The 19,238-nt window shown below is 39.9% G+C and overlaps 1 protein-coding gene across 3 annotated transcripts in view; it reads left to right on the top strand.

Moving 5' to 3' along the window:
* The window catches only part of mettl14 (methyltransferase 14, N6-adenosine-methyltransferase subun), a 64,333-nt gene that overhangs the window by 29,872 nt on the left and 15,223 nt on the right, over positions 1-19,238 (top strand). For all 3 annotated transcript variants that reach the window (XM_043696782.1, XM_043696790.1, XM_043696796.1), the window contains 4 exons: positions 347-424; positions 8,408-8,495; positions 12,112-12,202; positions 14,483-14,624. In XM_043696782.1, coding sequence (XP_043552717.1) covers positions 347-424; positions 8,408-8,495; positions 12,112-12,202; positions 14,483-14,624 — 399 coding nt within the window. The remainder of the gene's footprint in view (positions 1-346; positions 425-8,407; positions 8,496-12,111; positions 12,203-14,482; positions 14,625-19,238) is intronic.

The following is a 19,238-nucleotide window of genomic DNA, read 5'->3' as shown; positions in this document are numbered from 1 at the left end:
AGCTAGTTGTTGTGGTTTACCATTAAATTAGAGCACACTGAATGCACATATCTGCGCTTCATCATCAGTGACATGACCATAGCTATGGAGTGACATGCGAAATGGCCCTTGCAGTTGGAATTGTCATATTTAAAACAAATCCAAAGAATTTTTATTTTAAATTTGAAAGCAGAAGACTGCATTGTATCTTAATCAAATTATTATTAACAATCTATCAAAGAAAGATATTGTATTCTAACCAGTTTCTAACTGTGCAGGAATGAATCCAATAAATCATTAAAGGAGAAGCTGTTTCTGGAACCTTCAATCTATTTTGATGTTCAGAAAAACATTTTGTTTTTGACAGGATGAGGTGGTGGAAGAAGAAGAAACGGAAATGCAATATAATGAGGAAATTTATAAGGATTCCAGCACATTCTTAAAGGTAAATCTATTTCAGCTAAGTTAGTGCATAAAGCTAAAATAAAGTAAGCAATAAGCTATCAAAATGCTGAATACACTTGTGAATTTAATTAATACATTTACTCTTCTATTTTAGCAAGAGTGTAATGGCTTATTGTAATGTTTTGAATTGTTTTGAATATATATATACATACACAAGGTGAGAGTACACAGGCAAGCCTACATTTATTATCCCAGCTGCTTTGAGAATTGTGATTATAAGCTGACATACAATCTTACGGTTATTGTAATGATGCTTCTTGTCTGGTGATTTGGTCATCAATTCCTACTAATTCTGAATGTAGTTTTAAATAGCTTTTTTTAAATGAAATCAGTTCAGCTGCTTTAAAATCTCACTTTTAAATGTGTTGAACAAAAGTTGCAGCAGAGCTATTTATACAAAAACTTGATTTCTTTACCAGACAGATTGAAGTATAGTGTATCTTGTCTTCATTTTTCCCCCTCTGCTATCATAATATTGAAGCGATATACAGACATGAAATCTAAATAAATATGTACCTCAAAGAATCCTGAGACCTGTTCAAACATATATACACCAATTAGTGTAACAAGACTTTACATTCTTGCAGCACTTGTAACAGTAAGTTACAAAGGATATTTTAAAATAAATGACATTTGAGCCAAAAAAAAATGATAATTGGACAAACTACCCAATGACCTTGGTCTGATGTACATTTTAAGCAGTGCCTTGCATGGTGAGTTTAGGTTGTGGAATTTGAGTTTATGGTCCAAGCTGCTGACAGCACAGGGGCAAGAAAAGGAGGTTGAGATACAAATGAGGCTGGATTTGGAGCGGTACAGAGTTTTTGGGCTATGGGATTTGTGAGTTGTGATTAAGGTGTGTGATTTATTTAATTTTGTTATCATTTATTGTTTTTTTTGGATTTTGGACTATTGGCTTGTAAGTTTTTTTCTGGGAGAGAAAATGTTCACTGATTTCTTATCATGGTGTTCGCAAGAGTGTTCTTGGAGACCTATGGGAGTTTGTTAATGTTGGAGCAGTTTTATGAGCCCTGAGAAAAGAGCATAATACATTAGGCTTCAGGTAGAAGGTTTTGGAATAGACTTTTTGAAGAAGGTGGGAGATGATGTGGAAATGCATGTAGCTTAAAGGAAGCCTTTATTTTAAAAGAAAATGCTTTACTGATGTCATTGCTTCATGTGAAAAACAGTTGGTTCTAAAGAAGGAGTTCCAAAGTGTTAAGAAATAGATTACCTCAGTGTACAGGAGTTAATTTTGAAGTTCTACACTAACCTTTTGGTTAAATCCCTGAAAGGATTGTGTGAAAGTGTGGGAGGGTAGGGAAGATCTCCTTATTGGGATTGTATTACAGACCTCCTAATAGTCAGAGGGAAATTGAGAAACAAATTTGTAAGGAGATCTCAGCTATCTGTAAGAATAATAGGGTGATTATGGTATGGGATTTTAATTTTCCAAACATAGACTGGGACTGCCATAGTGTTAAGGGTTTAGATGGAGAGGAATTTAAGTGTGTACAAGAAATTTTTCTGATTTAGTATGTGTCTGTACCTACTAGAGAAGGTACAAAACTTGACCTACTCTTGGGAAATAAGGCAGGGCAGGTGACTGAGATGTCAGTGGGGGAGCACTTTAGGGCCAGCGACCATAATTCTCTTAGATTTAAAATAGTGATGGAAAAGGATAGACCAAATCGAAAAGTTGAAGTTCTAAATTGGAGAAATGGCCAAATTTGACGGTATTAGACAAGAACTTTTGAAAGCTGATTGGGGGCAGATATTCACAGGTAAAGGGACGGCTGGAAAATGGGAAAAGTGACTACGGGGAATCTCAATGATGAGTAGATATTTAATAATACTCAGCAAAAATGTATTCCTCTCGAAACCAAGGACTTAGTGAGAAAGGTGAACCACCTGAGGTTTTCAAAAAGAAAAGATGGTCAAGGAGACTATCCAGTCAAAACCTAAAGGATACAAACTGGTGAAGACTAGTGGTAGGCCAGAAGATTGGGAATTTTTTTAAGATCCAGCAGCAGAGCCTAAAAAGCTAATACAGGGAATCCCCGATTTACAAATGCTCGTACTTAGAAATGTGCTCCCATACAGGGGATGTAATTTTCAAAGACAAATGCAAACATTTCCTGTGCTAATGAGCAGCTGCTTTATATTTTCCTGCATTGTGTTCCAACTTGCATATAAGTAGACTGGCAAACGGACTCCAGAATTGAACCCGTTTGCAACCTGGGCATGCTACCTTTGGAAGGAGAAAATTGATGATCAAAGCCAAGAGTTTCATTGGGTACGCAAAAAGAGAGTAGCGAAGGAAGTGTGGGAACCTTGGAGGATATGACTAGCGAATTGAGATTGGGTAACAAGGAAATGCCAGGTAATTTAAACCAGTATTTTGCATCAGGCTTAACAGTGGAAGTTACAGTCCCCAAATATAATAAATATGGTGGTAATGGGAGGATAGATCTTGTGACAGTATCACGAAGAACAAAGTATTTGATGAATTAATAGGACTAAAGGTGGATAAGTTGTCACAACCTTGGGGCCTGCAATCAATGGTTTTAAAGGAGGTGGCTGCAGAGATTGAGGCATTGGTTGAAATATTCCAGACCTCACTAGATTCTGGGAGGGTTCCAGTGGATTGGAAAACTGCTAATGTGATGCTCTGTTCAAGAAGGCAGAGAAACAGAATGCAAGAACTGTAGGTCAGTTAGCCTAACATTTGTTCAGAAAAATCTTGAGTTCATTATTAAGGAGGAAATAGCAGAACTGTGAGAAAAGCTTAACATAATCAGAATGATTTTTTTTTAGAAAGGGAAATCATGTTTTGACAAATGTGCTAGAATTTTTTTTGATATAACAGTTGGTAAAGGCAAACTGATAGATGGAGTGTATTTGGATTTTCAGAAGAGATTTCATTAGGTGCCGCATATAAAAATTATTGCATGAGATAGGAGCTCACTGTATTGGGGGTAATTTATTAGCATTGATTGAGAATTAGTTAACACATCGACTGTAAAGATTGATAGATCTTTTTTCAGATTGGGAAGACATAATGGGGGGAATGCCACGTGGATACATCCTTGGACCTCAAGTACTTGCTATCTTGTATTAATAATTTGGAGGAGGGTGCAGAATGTAATGTATCCAAATTTGCTGCTGACACAAAAATAGATGGAGGGCATCATGTAATGAGGGCATAAAGAATCCGCAAGGGGATATAGATGGGTTCAGTGAGTGAACAAAAACTTGGCAGATTGAGTTATAAGTAGGAAGTATAAGGTTACTTTGGTAAGAAGAATACAAAGGCAAAGTATTATTTAAATGGAGGAGAGACTCCAAAGTGCAGTGCATATAGATTTGGGTGCCTGAAACACATTTATCCTGACTGTTAGTTACCCAATCCTCATTGGTAGTTGTGAATTTTTTGTTTACAGTTCTTCCTCCATTCTTGCACTTTGGGTTTTCTGCTATTCTTGGATTGTTTTTTGTGTATTCTGTTGTGAAGATAGATACAGTATAATTGTTTCCTTGCTTTCCGTTCTTCATTTCTTAGTCTCAACCATGTTTATATATTTCTGGAAGATTTTACCATCTGCTTTTTAAATTTTTTTGCTATTTTTCTCTTAAACCCCTAATTTTCACCTTTTATTGTCATTCTTCAGTTTTTAAAATTTTCCCAACCTTCTGACCTATCACTTGTCTTTGTAGCATTTTAAGGCTTTCCTTTTAATTGATATCATTCTTCATTTATTAGTCATGGCTGGTGTATACTTGTCAAATATTTTTTCTTTGTCAATGAAGAAAGCTTTGTTGAGATTTCTGAATTATGTCCATAATAGCTACCAAACTACTTTACCGTCTTGACATAGTTTCCCATCCCACTTTAACTTGAACTGACTTTAGATAGTAGTAATTACGTTTATTGAAGCTTAAGGCTCAGTTTAGATCCCATATTTCAAGCTAAATGTGAAATTTTATCATGTCATGATCATCATGTTGAGGATCCTTTACAATGAGTTAATTTTGTAATCCTGTTCCAACACACATTACAGGTCTGATATGGCCTTCCCCCGGTTGGTTTCAGTTGTGTTTATCTTTTTAAAAAAACTGTCCCAAATCCACATTATGAACTTATCCTCCATGCTAATTTGCCAATTATTGCTGTGGTGGAGAAGGGTAGCTTTTCAGACTGGGGGCCACAAGGATCGATGCTGGGTGCACTACTTCTCATCATTTACTTAAATGATTTGGATGTGAACATGGGAGGTATGGTTAGTAAGTTTGCAGATGACAGAAAATTTGGAGGTGTAGTGGATATCGAAGAAAGTTCCCTCAGAGTACTACGGGATCTTGATCAGATGGGTGAGGAGTGGCAGATGTAGTTTAATTTAGATAAATGCGAGGTGCTGCATTTTGGAAAAGCAAATCAGAGCAGGACTTGTACAGTTAATGGTAAGGTCCTGGGGAGTGTTGCTGAACAAAGAGACTTTGGAGTGTAGGTTCATAATTCCTTGAAAGTAGAGTCGCAGGTAGATAGAATAATGAAGAAGGCAATTGGTATGCTTTCCTTTATTGGTCAAAGTATTGAGTATAGGAATTGGGAGGTCATGTTGTGGGTGTACAGGACATTGGTTAGGTCACCTTTGGAATATCGCGTGCAATTCTGGCCTCCTTCCTATCGGATGGATGTTGTGAAACCTGAAAGGGTTCAGAAAAGATTTACAAAGATGTCACCAGGGTTGGAGGATTTGAGCTGTAGGGAGAGGCTGAATAGACTGAGGCTGTTTTCTGTGTAGCATCAGAGGCTGAGGGATGACTTAGAGGTTTATAAAATCACAAGGTGTAAGGATAGGATAAATAGTCTTTTCCCTGGTGTGGGGGAGTCTAGAACTGGAGGCATAGGTTTAGGGTAAGAGGGGCAAGATATAAAATTGACCAAAGGGGTAACTTTTTCACGCAGAGAGTGGTGCGTGTTTGGAATGAACTTCCAGAAGAAATGGTGGAGGCTGGTACAATCACAGCATTTAAAAGCATCTGGATGGGTAATTGAGTAAGAAGGGTTTAGAGGTATATGGACCAAGTGCTGGCAAATGGGACTAAATTGGGTTGGGATATCTGGTTGGCATGGATGAGTTGGATCGAAGGGTCTGTTTCTGTGGTGTACATCTCTATGACTTTATAACAGAATGTGTAGATGTAGTGTGTTCAGACTTTCAAAGGCATTTTATAAATTGTTACACAAGTTAATATATTGGCATGGTTCAAGGATTAGGAGGAGAAAGTGAGGGCTGCAGATGCTGGAGATCAGAGCTAAAAATGTGTTGCTGGAAAAGCGCAGCAGGTCAGGCAGCATCCAAGGGCTGGAAAAGCGCAGCAGGTCAGGCAGCATCCAAGGGATGGAAAAGCGCAGCAGGTCAGGCAGCATCCAAGGGCTGGAAAAGCGCAGCAGGTCAGGCAGCCTCCAAGGGCTGGAAAAGCGCAGCAGGTCACACGGGAAGGTGTATAACAAGATTCACACGGGACTAAGCGACACCTTCCATTTTCGGTTAGAGCAGAGCAAGGCTAAAAAACACATTCCATTCTGGTTATTCACACGGGAAGGTGTATAACAAGATTCACACGGGACTAAGCGACACCTTCCATTTTCGGTTAGAGCAGAGCAAGGCTAAAAAACACATTCCATTCTGGTTATTCACACGGGAAGGTGTATAACAAGATTCACACGGGACTAAGCGACACCTTCCATTTTCGGTTAGAGCAGAGCAAGGCTAAAAAACACATTCCATTCTGGTTATTCACACGGGAAGGTGTATAACAAGATTCACACGGGACTAAGCGACACCTTCCATTTTCGGTTAGAGCAGAGCAAGGCTAAAAAACACATTCCATTCTGGTTATTCACACGGGAAGGTGTATAACAAGATTCACACGGGACTAAGCGACACCTTCCATTTTCGGTTAGAGCAGAGCAAGGCTAAAAAACACATTCCATTCTGGTTATTCACACGGGAAGGTGTATAACAAGATTCACACGGGACTAAGCGACACCTTCCATTTTCGGTTAGAGCAGAGCAAGGCTAAAAAACACATTCCATTCTGGTTACATACAGATAATAACAGCAGAGCAAGGCTAAAAAACACATTCCATTCTGGTTACATACAGATAAGAAGATTCACACGGGGAGGTGTGTAATAAGATTCACACGGGACTAAGCAACACCTCCATTCCGGTTAGATTCACACATGTATTGGGACATAATTTTTAACTGTTTCACCACACAGGGGAAGGGAGGTTTAGGGTACACCCCTATATAGAATGCCGGGGAAAGAGAGGGTGGGCAGACAGTCATTTGGAAACAGTGCCTGTTATCCAGCACCACCCACCCTTGTCCAACCCCGCCCCCAACCTTATCCACTCTCACCCACCCACCGCCTCTCCGTCCAACAGGGGAAGGGAGATTTAGGGTACACCCCTATATAGAATGCCGGGGAAAGAGAGGGTGGGCAGACAGTCATTTGGAAACAGTGCCTGTTTAATCACTGTAAATAAAAGACGCGATCACTGTTGGAAACACGTCTTTGATGTGATGTTTCTATCGGGACATCGAGATCTCCTTCGGATAATCCGATTTTTGGATAATTGGTATTCAGATAATCGAAGTTCCTCTGCACTTTCTTTAGAGGCAGTAAAGCAAACATTGACTAGATAGATCTTTGGGATTAAGAGGGTGATTAAATTGGGTCAATATTTTGAGGTTGAGAAGAATGAAACATGATTTCATTGAAATATACAACATTCTGAAGGGATTGACAGGGTAGATACTGGTATTTTCGCTGGTTGGAAAATCTGGAACAATGGCTGCAGTCTTGGTATTAGAAATCATTATCTTTGACTGCAGTGAGGGCACAATTCTTCACTTGGTGTTTTCAATCTCTGGAACTCTCAAAGATGGAGAGCTGTGAATCCACCCTCGTTGAATTTATTTACACCTGAGATTTTTGATGTTTTGGGAAATGAGACATGGGGTACAGGAAGGAAAGAAGAGTTGAATCGGAAGAGGATCCATGATTGTACTGGACAATGGAGAGGCTTGATGGACTGCATGATCTACTCATGCTCTAATTTATGTTATTCTGAGAGCCAAAGGTAGAACAGTTGCAACTTGAAAAGTGCAAATTATAATTAAACTGGGACAGATTCTCTGGGTAACAAAATTTCTCCTCATCTCAGTCTTAATTGGCCTACCCAGTATCCTTAAACTGTGACCTCTGCTTCTGGACTCTCCAGTCCCTGGAATGTTCTTCCTGCATTTATCCTATCGAGTCCTGTTGGAATTGAATAGCTATCTGAGATTTTTCCTCATTCTTCCAGACTTTAAGACTTACTGATCGAGTCTCTATACATCAGCTCTGCCATCCCAGGAATCAGTTCGGTAAATCTTTGTTACACCCTGTCCGTAGACAGAACAAGATTCCTCAGATAAGGGGACCAGAACTGTACACAATACTTCAGATCTGGTCTCTCCAAGGCCCTGCACAGTGGTAGCAGAAATATTCTGCTCCTTGTACTTGAATCCTCTAGCTGTGAAGGCCCACATATCATTTGCCTCTTTCACCACCACCTGCACCTCATGCTTATTGTCAGCGACTGCTGTGTAACGATACTCTGGTCTTGTTGCATTATATGAAGAATATTACAGACATGAGAATAAAATTTTGATTTAGATCTGAAAGTGCTTTCCATACTGGTTTTATTTTGAAAAATGACTGCAGTATTTCCAAACTTAGCCCTGATATCTTAAATCTTTAATGTTGCTAAAAATTTATTAGTTTACTGATAAACTTTTATCAAGGTAGCATAAATAAGGATAGTTATCCATGCTGTCTTACTCTTAGCTTTATTCCAGCTTTTCTGTTTTGTATAAACTATTTATTTCATTCATTTTTCCATCAGGGTACGCAAAGTCTGAATCCACATAATGACTACTGCCAGCATTTTGTGGACACAGGTCATCGACCCCAAAACTTTATTCGTGATGTTGGTAAGTTAAAGCAATAGCCTTACAATTTGTAGTGTTGTGAATTAAAGTTATGAGTTTAATTTTATAGGCTTTCCAATTCCGCAGTTGGAAAATAGTGAAGTGGAAGTCCCACTTCTGATTTCAATAGAGCCAGTTTTGGGAATGAGAAAAGGTGTAACTTGTGCAAGCACAGATGATAAGTTCATCACTGCCATTGAACTCATTGTTGACTGCACTCAACCAGCCATAGTTTTCAAAATTCACTATGTAATGTCTACATTAAATATTATTCTGTGTTTGTTGCAGTACTTGTGGACAATCTCTAATTGCCAAGAATTAGACTAACAACATTTTAATTATGGACCTCACAATTATGGCTGAGACTGAGGTTTGCTAGAAGCAACATCTATATGCTGAAACCTGCCTTGTTTGGGCAAAAATAATTTTACCAGACATTGCATATTCTTCTAAAAAGTGTTTGGGGGAAATTATCTCCCTTAAATAATCTACATCTCAAGGCTTGACCAATCAAGAAGCAACTTACCAATGAAGCAGTAACCTTTGCTCGTTCTTTATAAAAGGTTGCTCCCTTTGAAATTTGGCATTTTTCAAGCTTGATGGTATGTCTGTTTTTGTCTCTAGTCGTCAACTCTCTGTCGAACAAGTGAATATTTACATAGTCAGTAAATTTGGATTTACATAGATTTATACTTAGTTCTAGGTATTGACATGACCTAAAAAGATAGAAGGTTGATTTAATGATTTACTGTTTTGAGGAGATAATAGTACTAACGTGAAGTTCAGCATGAATATTCTTTAGAGTAGTGTCTTCGGCCCAACCATATTCAGCTTCTTCATCATTGACCTCCCCTCCATAAAAAGGTCAGCAGTGGGACATTTGCTGGTGAGTCTACAATTTTCAGCACCATTCACCACTCAAAAAGTGAAGAGGTCCATGCCCAAATGCAGCGAAACCTGGATCAGGTTTGGATTCACAAATGGCAGCATTTGTACAGTGGCAGCAGTGTGCATCATCTACAAGATGCACTGCAGAAATTTATCAAGATCCCTTAGACAGCACCTTCCACATCCACAACTATTTCCATGAGAACAGATATTTTGGAACACCACCATGTGCAAATTCTTCTCCAAGCTATGCTCATCATCCTAACTTGTTGTTTTTTCTTCAGTGTTGCTGAGTCAAATTCCTAAAACTCCTCCCCTAATGGCATTGTGGATCTACCTACATAAAATTGACTGTCTCAGTTGAAGAAGGCTGCACTCTACCATCTTCTCAAGGACACCTAAGCATGGGCAAAATATGTTGGCCCAGCCAGCCTATGTTCCATGAATGAATGGAAGAAATAACAGCTGAGATCTTGCATCTAAAAGAATAGAGTGTCCTGAGCTGAACACTCCAAGATTTGCTATATATGATCTTTTCTGGATGTGATTTTTTTTTTGAGATAACACCAAAATAGAAAACATGCACACTACCTGAAAGCTGAAAGAACGGCGGATACTGTGAATCCGACACCAAAATAGAAAATGCTGGAAACACTAAGCAGGGCTAGCAGCAGAAGTTAAGTGACCCACCCTCAGAACTGATGGGGTAGCTCGAAAAATGTTTGTTTATATGCAGAAGATAGGGTCGGGGGAGGGGATAAGGAGTAAAGGATAGGTAAGGATAGAGTCCAAAGAGAGAGAAGAACAGTTGAACAGACAAAGGAGTCGATAATGATCTGGCTGGGAGAGTGAATAGCTGTTAATGGAGACTGTTAGTGGCTTACAATATGTAATGTGTAATGGCAGACTATGTGATAACAAGGTAGACAAACAGGAGACTGGAAGAACACAGCAAGCCAGGCATCATCAGGATTCCAGCATTGTAGTTTTTCGTTTCTAGCTAACTGATGACAAGGCCTGGTGTGTGATAAGGGGCTAGGACGTGGAGTTCAGGCCATAAAATTATTGAACTCTATATTGAATCTGGAGGGCTGCAGGATTCCCAAGCAGAAAGTGAGGTTGTGTTCTTCCAGCTTCTGCACTTCTCTGGAGCACTGCAGCAAACCTGAGACAAAGATGTTGGCCAGGGAACAGAGTGGTGTGTTAAAGTAGCAGGCAACTGGAAGCTCAGGGTCATTTTTGCAGGCAGAACGAAGATGTTCTGCGAAGCAGTCACCTAGTCTACACTTCATTTCCCCAATGTAGAGGAGAGTACATTGTGAGTAGTGATTGCAGTAGACGAGATTGTGAGGCGTGCGGTGAAGTGCTACTTCACCTGGAAGGTATGTTTGGGCCCTTGGATACTGAGAAGGTAAATGGACAGATATGGTACCTTCGGTGGTTGCAGAGGAAGGTTCCGTGGGGCTATCGGTGGGGTGTTGGGAGTGAAGAAAGAGTGGACCAGGGTGTCCTAGGGGAACAGTCTCTGTGGAAGGTAATCAAAGAAAGGGAATGGAATTGTCTTTACCTACCATCCCACCAGCATCTACATCTAGAAGATCACCAGTTGCCATTTCTGCTACCTAAAGTGAGATGCTACCACTCGACACCCATTCCCCTTCCCCTCCCTTGTCCACCTTCTGCAGGGACCGTTCCCTCTAGGACACCCTGGTCCATTCTTCCTTCACTCCCAAACTCCCCCACGCCACAACCTTCCCATGCAACTGCCGAAGGTGTAACACCTGCTCATTTGCCTCCTCCCTCTTCAGTGTGCAAGGACACAACCATACCTGCCAGGTGAAGTAGCAGTTTACCTGCACTTCTCATAATCTAGTCTACTGTATTTGCTGCTCACAATGTACTCTCCTCTACATTGGGGAAATGAAGTGTAGACTGGGTGACCACTTCGCAGAATATCTATGTTCTGCCTGCAAAAAAAGACTCTTTGATCTTCCAATTGCCTGTCACTTTAACATGTCACTGTGTTCTCTGGCCAACATCTGTCTCAGACTCACTGTAGTGCTCCAACGAAGCATAGCCTAAGATGGAAGAACAATGTCTCATTTTCCACTTGGGGTAACCCTCCAGACTCAACATCGAGTTCAATAACTTGAGGGTCTGAACTCCCCATGTCCTAGCCCCAATAGGCCAGACTTGTGATCACATAGTCTGCCATTATACACTACTTATTGTTAGCCACTAGCAGTCTCCTATTCACTCTTCCAGACAGATTGTTATTGACGCCTTTGTCTATCCAACTGTTATTCTCTCTGGGCTTTATTCTTACCTATTGTTTACTCCTTACCCCCTTCCTCCAACCCCATCTTTTGCATATATACTGACATTTTCCTAGCTATCATCAATTCTGAGGAAGGCTCACCTGACCTGAAATGTTAACTCAGATTTTTCTTCTCAGATGCTGCTAGACCTGCTGAGATTTTCTGTTTTTGTTTATGATGTACATTATGTGAACACAATAGGGAACAGCAATAAACTGAGAGGCCTACCAACACTCTGTTTGTGTCACCTGAACTGGAAATTCATACTTCAACCCACTTTCTCTGTTGTATGAAATATACTTCATATGATATTAATTTTCAGATGTGCATTTGATGAGTCTTTGGAACATCAGTAACCTTAATTCATTAGCACAACTTTCAAATGTAATTTTAATTTTAAAATAACACAACAGGCCTGGCGGACAGATTTGAGGAGTACCCTAAACTCCGTGAACTGATCAGGCTGAAGGACGACCTAATTTCCCAAACCAACACTCCCCCTATGTGAGTATTTCTCTGTGGAAATTTTATGACTGATCTCATGTAAAATACAGCTGAAGAAAAATAGTATGTGAAGTTGTTAGCATTTCAGGCTTAAATAAGGATCTTACTGTGAAGTAATGAGCTCTCTAGGCTGCAGAGCTATGCAATAATGTGGAATTCACAGCACAATCCACACAAGTGTTGGCTGTGTCAAAGATGTTCAGAGCTGTAGGAAGAAAGCGTTATAGGTCCTCTGCGATTAAAATGCATCACCTGTGCAGTAGGTTTTGAAATGGAAATTCCTTTCCCTGTATTTCTCTTATTGTGCCCTCTAGGTTTAAATGTCATCTGATAGTACACCTTTATATTTTGGCCCCATGCCCAAGAAAAAAAATGTACTGGAATTGGAGGCAAACAAGAGAAGGTACACTAGACTGAGGAGGAATTATCTTATGAGGAAAGGTTGGGTAGATTGGGCCCATACTTGTTGGAATACAGAAAAATGAGATGCAACCTTACTGACATGTAGAAGATTCTTAGAGGACTTGGCAGAGTGGATATGGAAAGGTTGTGTCCCCTGGTGGAAAGAGATTAGGATGAAGAGGCATAATCTCAGGATAAGAGATCAACCATTTAAGACAGATGAGGGATTTATTTTCTGAGCATAGTGGATCTGTAAAATTCTTTGCCACAGAGAGCCGCTGAGGCTGTGTTGTTAAATATGTTCAAGGTTGAGATAGACATATTTCAGTAGGAAATGAAGATTATGGGGAAAGACAGGAAAGTGAAGTTTAGAATTCAGATAAGCCATGATCTCATTGAATAGTGGAACAGATTCAATAGCTGACCTACTTATGCTCCAATGTCTTGTGCTGTTACTAATGTTTTCAACTATATTTGTTACTTACACACTTTGGGTTGTTAAAAGAAAAAAGCTTTACATTGTGACAATGCTGTCACTTTAAAAAGGTTATTTTGTCCTTGTTTTTTTTCAAGAGAGGTTCTAAAGGCAGAGGTGTGGGAATGTCTAGTTTAACAACGACAGGGAAGTGGTCAGTTCTCCCAGTTCAGGTTTTTTCTAGTTTGGCTTAGCTGTAGCATTCACAAGATGCTGCATTCCTAAAAGGTTCCAAACTTTAGCAGATGATTCCTGACTGAGTTTTCCTCTGAAATCTCTTTAGAAGTTGTTCACTCCTCCCTATAAAATTTACCTTTTTGCCAAGGGGTGTGTTTACGGGATTGCAACAGTTCCTTAGTTAAGTTGCTGAATCAGGTTGGGTAAGTTTTCCAATAGTTACATTATTCTAAATTCTGTTTTCTTTTATTCGTGTTTCAACTGTAGTGTTTAAATTGCTTCGCTTAAAGGTGAGTGGTTTGACCAGCTGCATCACACCTGGACTATCCACTTCACATCTGCCTTTAAAATAAGAAAAAGTTCTGGTCTAGATGACCTTTTTAAAATAGTTTGAGGGGGTCTGGGTTGCTCCATAACAACATTTACAAAGTATCTTTAACATCCTCATGTGTCATAATCATACGCTTTTCTAAAAGCTGCCCCCAACAAAATGCTACTAATGAAAACTCATTGAGCTGATGACATCTGTTGCTAATTTGACATCAAGGTTCTTGTGAAAAACATTACATCTGGTGGAATGGGGTATGACTGGATGTTTAAAGATGTGCTATGCTGATTATTAGCTAAACGGCATCATAGGATCTGAGAGTATTTGTGGAATGTCAATTTTCTCCATGTTAAATTCCACATGTTGGAGAAAATATTTTGTGTAACTTGTAGATATTTGGACCTCTGCTTTAATTCCTTGAGTATGTTCTAATTTATTGTGCTACTTTAAAAATTTAGAAGAAATTCTATGCAAGTTAATTTCTAGTTTGCTCTCTGTGGAATACATTAATGTGATTGGCTGGTGGCATATTTGATGACATCACTATTGCTGAAAGCCTGAAAATCTCCTTGACTTGTACCAGATTCAAATTGATTTTGTTTCACAGTTAACTGCTAAATTCAAGTCCATGCTCTTTGTTTTAATTTTAATTATTCGTTGCATGTGGTTTTATTATCCCATCAGCCTCTTTTTGGTTCACTAGCCCATCTGAAGTATTGAGGCTAAAAGATAGTACTTTATTAGTACTGCATGGTGCGCAATGCACACATGTTTGCAGAGAAATCTTCCAATTCTGACCAAGTTCCTGATGATGTTTATGTTAGCTAAACACTTGTATCACCAACAGATATTCATAAAATATAGTTATAATTAAGTTTACAATTCTTTTTATAAATAGGTATTTACCAGCCGACCTAGAAACATTTGATATTAGAGACCTGAAATGCAAGTTTGATGTTATTTTGGTGGAGCCACCTTTGGAAGAATATTACAGAGAAACTGGAGTAACAGCTGTTGAGAAGTGCTGGACATGGGATGATGTGAGTTGTGTAGATTTGCTGACAATGTTTTATTTTATTTATGATCATTATACAGCAGATTATCATTTGAAAATGTTTCCCATTTGTAAGACTGGTCCGGGGAGTGTCCTGTATTCTGAATTAACTAGCAGTTAATTACAAGGAGATTTTCAGGCTTTCAAAAGTAACAGCTGTGCTACCCATTTATCCCTTTTTTAATACCTGATTACTTGGAGATAAAGCCATTTCAAACCATTAACACTTGTTCTTCAATAATGTTGTTAGCATTACTAAGAAGAGATTTAGTTGAAATAGCACTAAACATAATAAAATCTGATAGGCTGAAGAAATTAGTTGACTTATTTCAAAGCTTTATACATTATAAATCACAAGATGCATAAACAAAAAAAGTTTAATTTCTGTTTAAAAGAAAGCATTTAAAAAAAGGAGCAGGGGTTTGAACTACCTTTGCCAGCATTAGCTGTAGCTGATATGAACTTGATCCCCACTTTCCTGCTCCCCGATCTTTGAATCTCTTATAGTTCAAGAATCTCTCTGCTTTGAATATATGCAATGTCGCAGCCCATTCCTGAAGAAGGGCCTGTGCCCGAAACGTCGAATCTCCTGTTCCCTGGATGCTGCCTGACCTGCTGTGCTGTTCCAGCAATAAAGTTTCAACTCGTCTCTGCAGCTGTCTAGGGTTCAAACTTCCCAACACTACACAATCCTTCCTGATCTCATCCTTTAAAAGGCAGCCCTTATCCTTAAACTAAGCCTCCAAGTTCTAAAATCTTTCACAATAGAGATTGTTGTGCATACATCTGCTCCAAGGTTGCCACTCAGGTTAAAGCACTTTCCTTTGTCTGGAGGCATGCCCAGCAAGAAAGGAAGATGATCAATGACTTTCTCCATTTTGCTGGCATAAATGCCATCATCTTTTCCATAACACACATTCACACACTATATTTCTGCAACTGTGCCCACCAATGTTTGTACTGTACCCTTTCACTGTTGCCTGCAACATCACTTTCTCTTACCCAACCAACCTCCAACACTGCCTGCTGTCTGCTGCCTAATCACTCAATGCAGCATCACCTCAGTTGCAGCAAAAGTAACAGCTGTGCCACCCATTTTTCCCTTTTTTAATACCTGCCTCTCCCTTATTCCTGGAGGAAAGCAGTCCCCATTAGAAATAGTGCAGAAAGAGTTAAGATGGGTGGTGGCTGCTTAGTTTCTCATCCCTTATGAGGAGAGAATCCCTAAGTTGAATGATTGATAGGCTGGCTTACTGTGCCCACGCTCCTGGACTGGTCTCAGAGGCTACCCTTGGCCTGAAGAAGGTTAACTCTGCTTTCTCTCCAGAGATGCTAGTAGACCTGCTGAGATTTTGCAACAATTTTTCTTTTGATTTCTGTCCTTGACTTAGTATGCCAGGGTCTCTGAGCAAAGGCTTACCCCTCTAGACTTGACTGCAACTTCTGACAACTACAGCAAGGCAAGACAGAAGCAATATCTCTAGCTGAGACTGCAAAGTGCAAAAAGGCATGGCAGGGATCTCCTGAGCATCAACATAGTGTGGATGAGCAGAGGGATCTTGGTGTCCATGTACACATGTACACAGATCGCTGAAAGTTGCCACCCAGGTAAATAGTGCGGTGAGGAAGGCATATGGCGTACTGGCTTTTATTGGTAGAGGAATTGAGTTCCGGAGTCCTGAGGTCATGATGCAGTTGTATAAGACTCTGGTGCGGCCGCATCTGGAATATTGTGTGCAGTTTTGGTCGCCATACTATAGGAAGGATGTGGAGGCACTGGAACGGGTGCAGAGGAGGTTTACCAGGATGTTGCCTGGTATGGAAGGAAGATCGTATGAGGAAAGACTGAGACACTTGGGGCTGTTTTCGTTAGAGAAAAGAAGGTTTAGGGGTGACTTGATTGAGGTGTACAAGATGATTAGGGGGTTAGATAGGGTTGACAGTGTGAACCTTTTCCCGCGTATGGAGTCGGGTATTACAAGGGGGCATAGCTTTAAATTAAGGGGGGTAGATATAGGACTGAATTTAGGGGTAGGTTCTTCACTCAGCGTGTCGTAAGTTCATGGAATGCCCTGCCTGTAGCAGTGGTGGACTCTCCCTCTTTATGGGCATTTAAGCGGGCATTGGATAGGTATATGGAGGATAGTGGGTTAGTATAGGTTAGGTGGGCTTGGATCGGCGCAACATCGAGGGCCAAAGGGCCTATACTGCGCTGTATTCTTCTATGTTCTATAGGCTCAGAGTGGGTGAGTGCTGTGATTGCAAGCAAAAAGCCTAGAGGTTTAGCCTGGTCCAATCCCTGAGCATAATAATATTCTTGCAGGAGCATTGCAGTGACAGATACTGGTGCAAATTATCCTGTAATGGATTGGAGATGTGCCATGAACATCACTTCCTTTTACTACTTTATTTAGGCTGGGCAGACTTCTAAGTGCTCTCTGCATTTGTTTTGAGAGTTCAGGCTCACTGTCGCCACCACTTCCTTATCCATGTCAGGTGAAGCCTCTTCTGTTTCTCTACCTCTCTGCCCACCTTGTTTTATTCTCAAATTTCTCTGTTCATAGGCCGTGAGCTGCAAGATAGTAAAGTGTGCGGCCCTACGGCAGACTGAGTGAGTGTTGTTGAATGGCAACTGCTTGTTGAGTCTCAAAACCAAGGAAAAAGGACCAAAGGTGACACAACATGAAAGAGGGTAATTTGGGTGATCAGTGACCATTTTGAGAGATGAAGAAGCTGGGGTTGGAGAGTTTGATTGAGGAAAGAACTGTAAAAGAACAATTCCAGGAGGTTCTGGAGCTCTAATCACCTTGAGTCTTTGGGCTTTCGGAAAATTTCCCATGACAGCTTCAGGAGGGAGAGTCCTGTCGATTGTCCTGCTTCACCCTGGGCGAGGTTTTCATTCGAGACTACAGATCGCAGGATTCTTCAAGCAGTTCCACTGCAAGGTGCCAGATATGCATGGCTAATTTAAAAAAAAACTGCATCCATCTCAGACATTTCAACTGGGCAGCACCAATGAAAGACTATGGCTCACAGCACAAATACCGAGCTCATTCATCAGCCTTCATGCATTAACTAGTCCTGTATCTTGTCACTGGAATAGGAGCTGCCCCATTATCTGCAACATTATTTAAAGCTATCTACTGTATGACAGTTTTTATTTCTCTCAATCTCTTCTCTGTTTGAGACTCCATTTGGGCTGTGCTCTTTGGTTTGGGACCAACATTTACATTGGCTACACTTTTTTTTTATATACTTACAAATGTACTTTCTTTATTTTTGTTTCTTTTTTTTCTCTTTTTGTTATACTGACTGTATTTGATTTTTCTCAAAATTCTGATCTACCATGAAGCTTCACAACATTGTATGCATTCTTTTTTAATTTAATACAATACTAAACACCTTTAGCCATGGGTGACTCGTCCTTGTGTAGATTTTCTTTCTTCGTCAAATATATATTTGTTGAGAATTATGAAATAGCTCCTTTAAATATCTGCCACTGCTTATTCAGCAGCTTTCTTTGTAATCTGTTTTCCCTGTTCACTGTAGCCAAGTTCATCTTCATACTTTTTTATTTATAATAGCCTTTAAATTTAGTCACTAGTTTCAGAACAAAAATTTTTGTTCTCAAGTTGAAGTGGAATTCACGATGTTATGTTCACTGTTCCTTAAAGGATTATTTGCTATTAGATCAGATAATCAATCCTGTTTCATTGGATATTACTAAATCTAAAGGAGCCTATTCCCTCGTTGGTTTCTCAACATATTGACTGTTTTTTAGAACAATATATTGCATGAACTTGTCTTCAAGGTTACCTCTATCAGTTTTATTTGTCAAATCAATATAAACAATTTAAGCCATCTAGGATTATTGCAACACCTTTGTTAAACCCCTCATTGTTTCTTGATTCGAGCTCTGCCTTAACATTTCATGCCAAATAGGAGCATGCCAACTATTATAATCAGTGATTTATTTCCATGTTTTTTTTTTAATTTGGCTCGCATAGCTTGCAAAATTAGGGTAAAATCTATGATAATTTGTCACTACCTTACTGATGCCATCCTTCTAATAGAGAGACTCCAACTTTTTTGCTTTCTGCCTGTTCTCCAGAAATGACAGGCATCTCTAAATGTGCCTTGGTCATCTTGTAACCATGTTTCTGTAATAGCTATTAGATCATGCTTATTTACATTTGTGCAATCAACTCTTCTCATTTTGAAAGCAATGTGCATTTAACTAAGAGCCTAGAATTTAGTTGAACCATTTTTACTGGACCTTCCCCTCCCACACCAAATCTTTGTCTAGTCCTGAGAAGCCCTTAGCCTTGGCACTGAGCATGCAGCATAGACAATGGGCAGGTAAAAACAAGGACTGCAGTTGCTGGAAACCAGATTCTAGATTACAGTGGTGCTGGAAAAGCACAGCAGTTCAGGCAGCACCCGAGGAACAGTAAAATCGACGTGTTGGGCAAAAGCCCTTAATCAGGAATGCAGGCAGAGAGCCTGAAGGGTGGAGAGATAAATGAAAGGAGGGTGGGGGTGGGGAGAAAGTAGCATAGAGTACAATAGGTGAGTAGGGGAGGGGATGAAGGTGATACGT

The sequence above is a fragment of the Chiloscyllium plagiosum genome, chromosome 1, assembly GCF_004010195.1.
Source record: "Chiloscyllium plagiosum isolate BGI_BamShark_2017 chromosome 1, ASM401019v2, whole genome shotgun sequence".
Classification (NCBI taxonomy): Eukaryota; Metazoa; Chordata; class Chondrichthyes; order Orectolobiformes; family Hemiscylliidae; genus Chiloscyllium; species Chiloscyllium plagiosum.
This window is presented reverse-complemented; position numbering and strand designations above follow the sequence as displayed.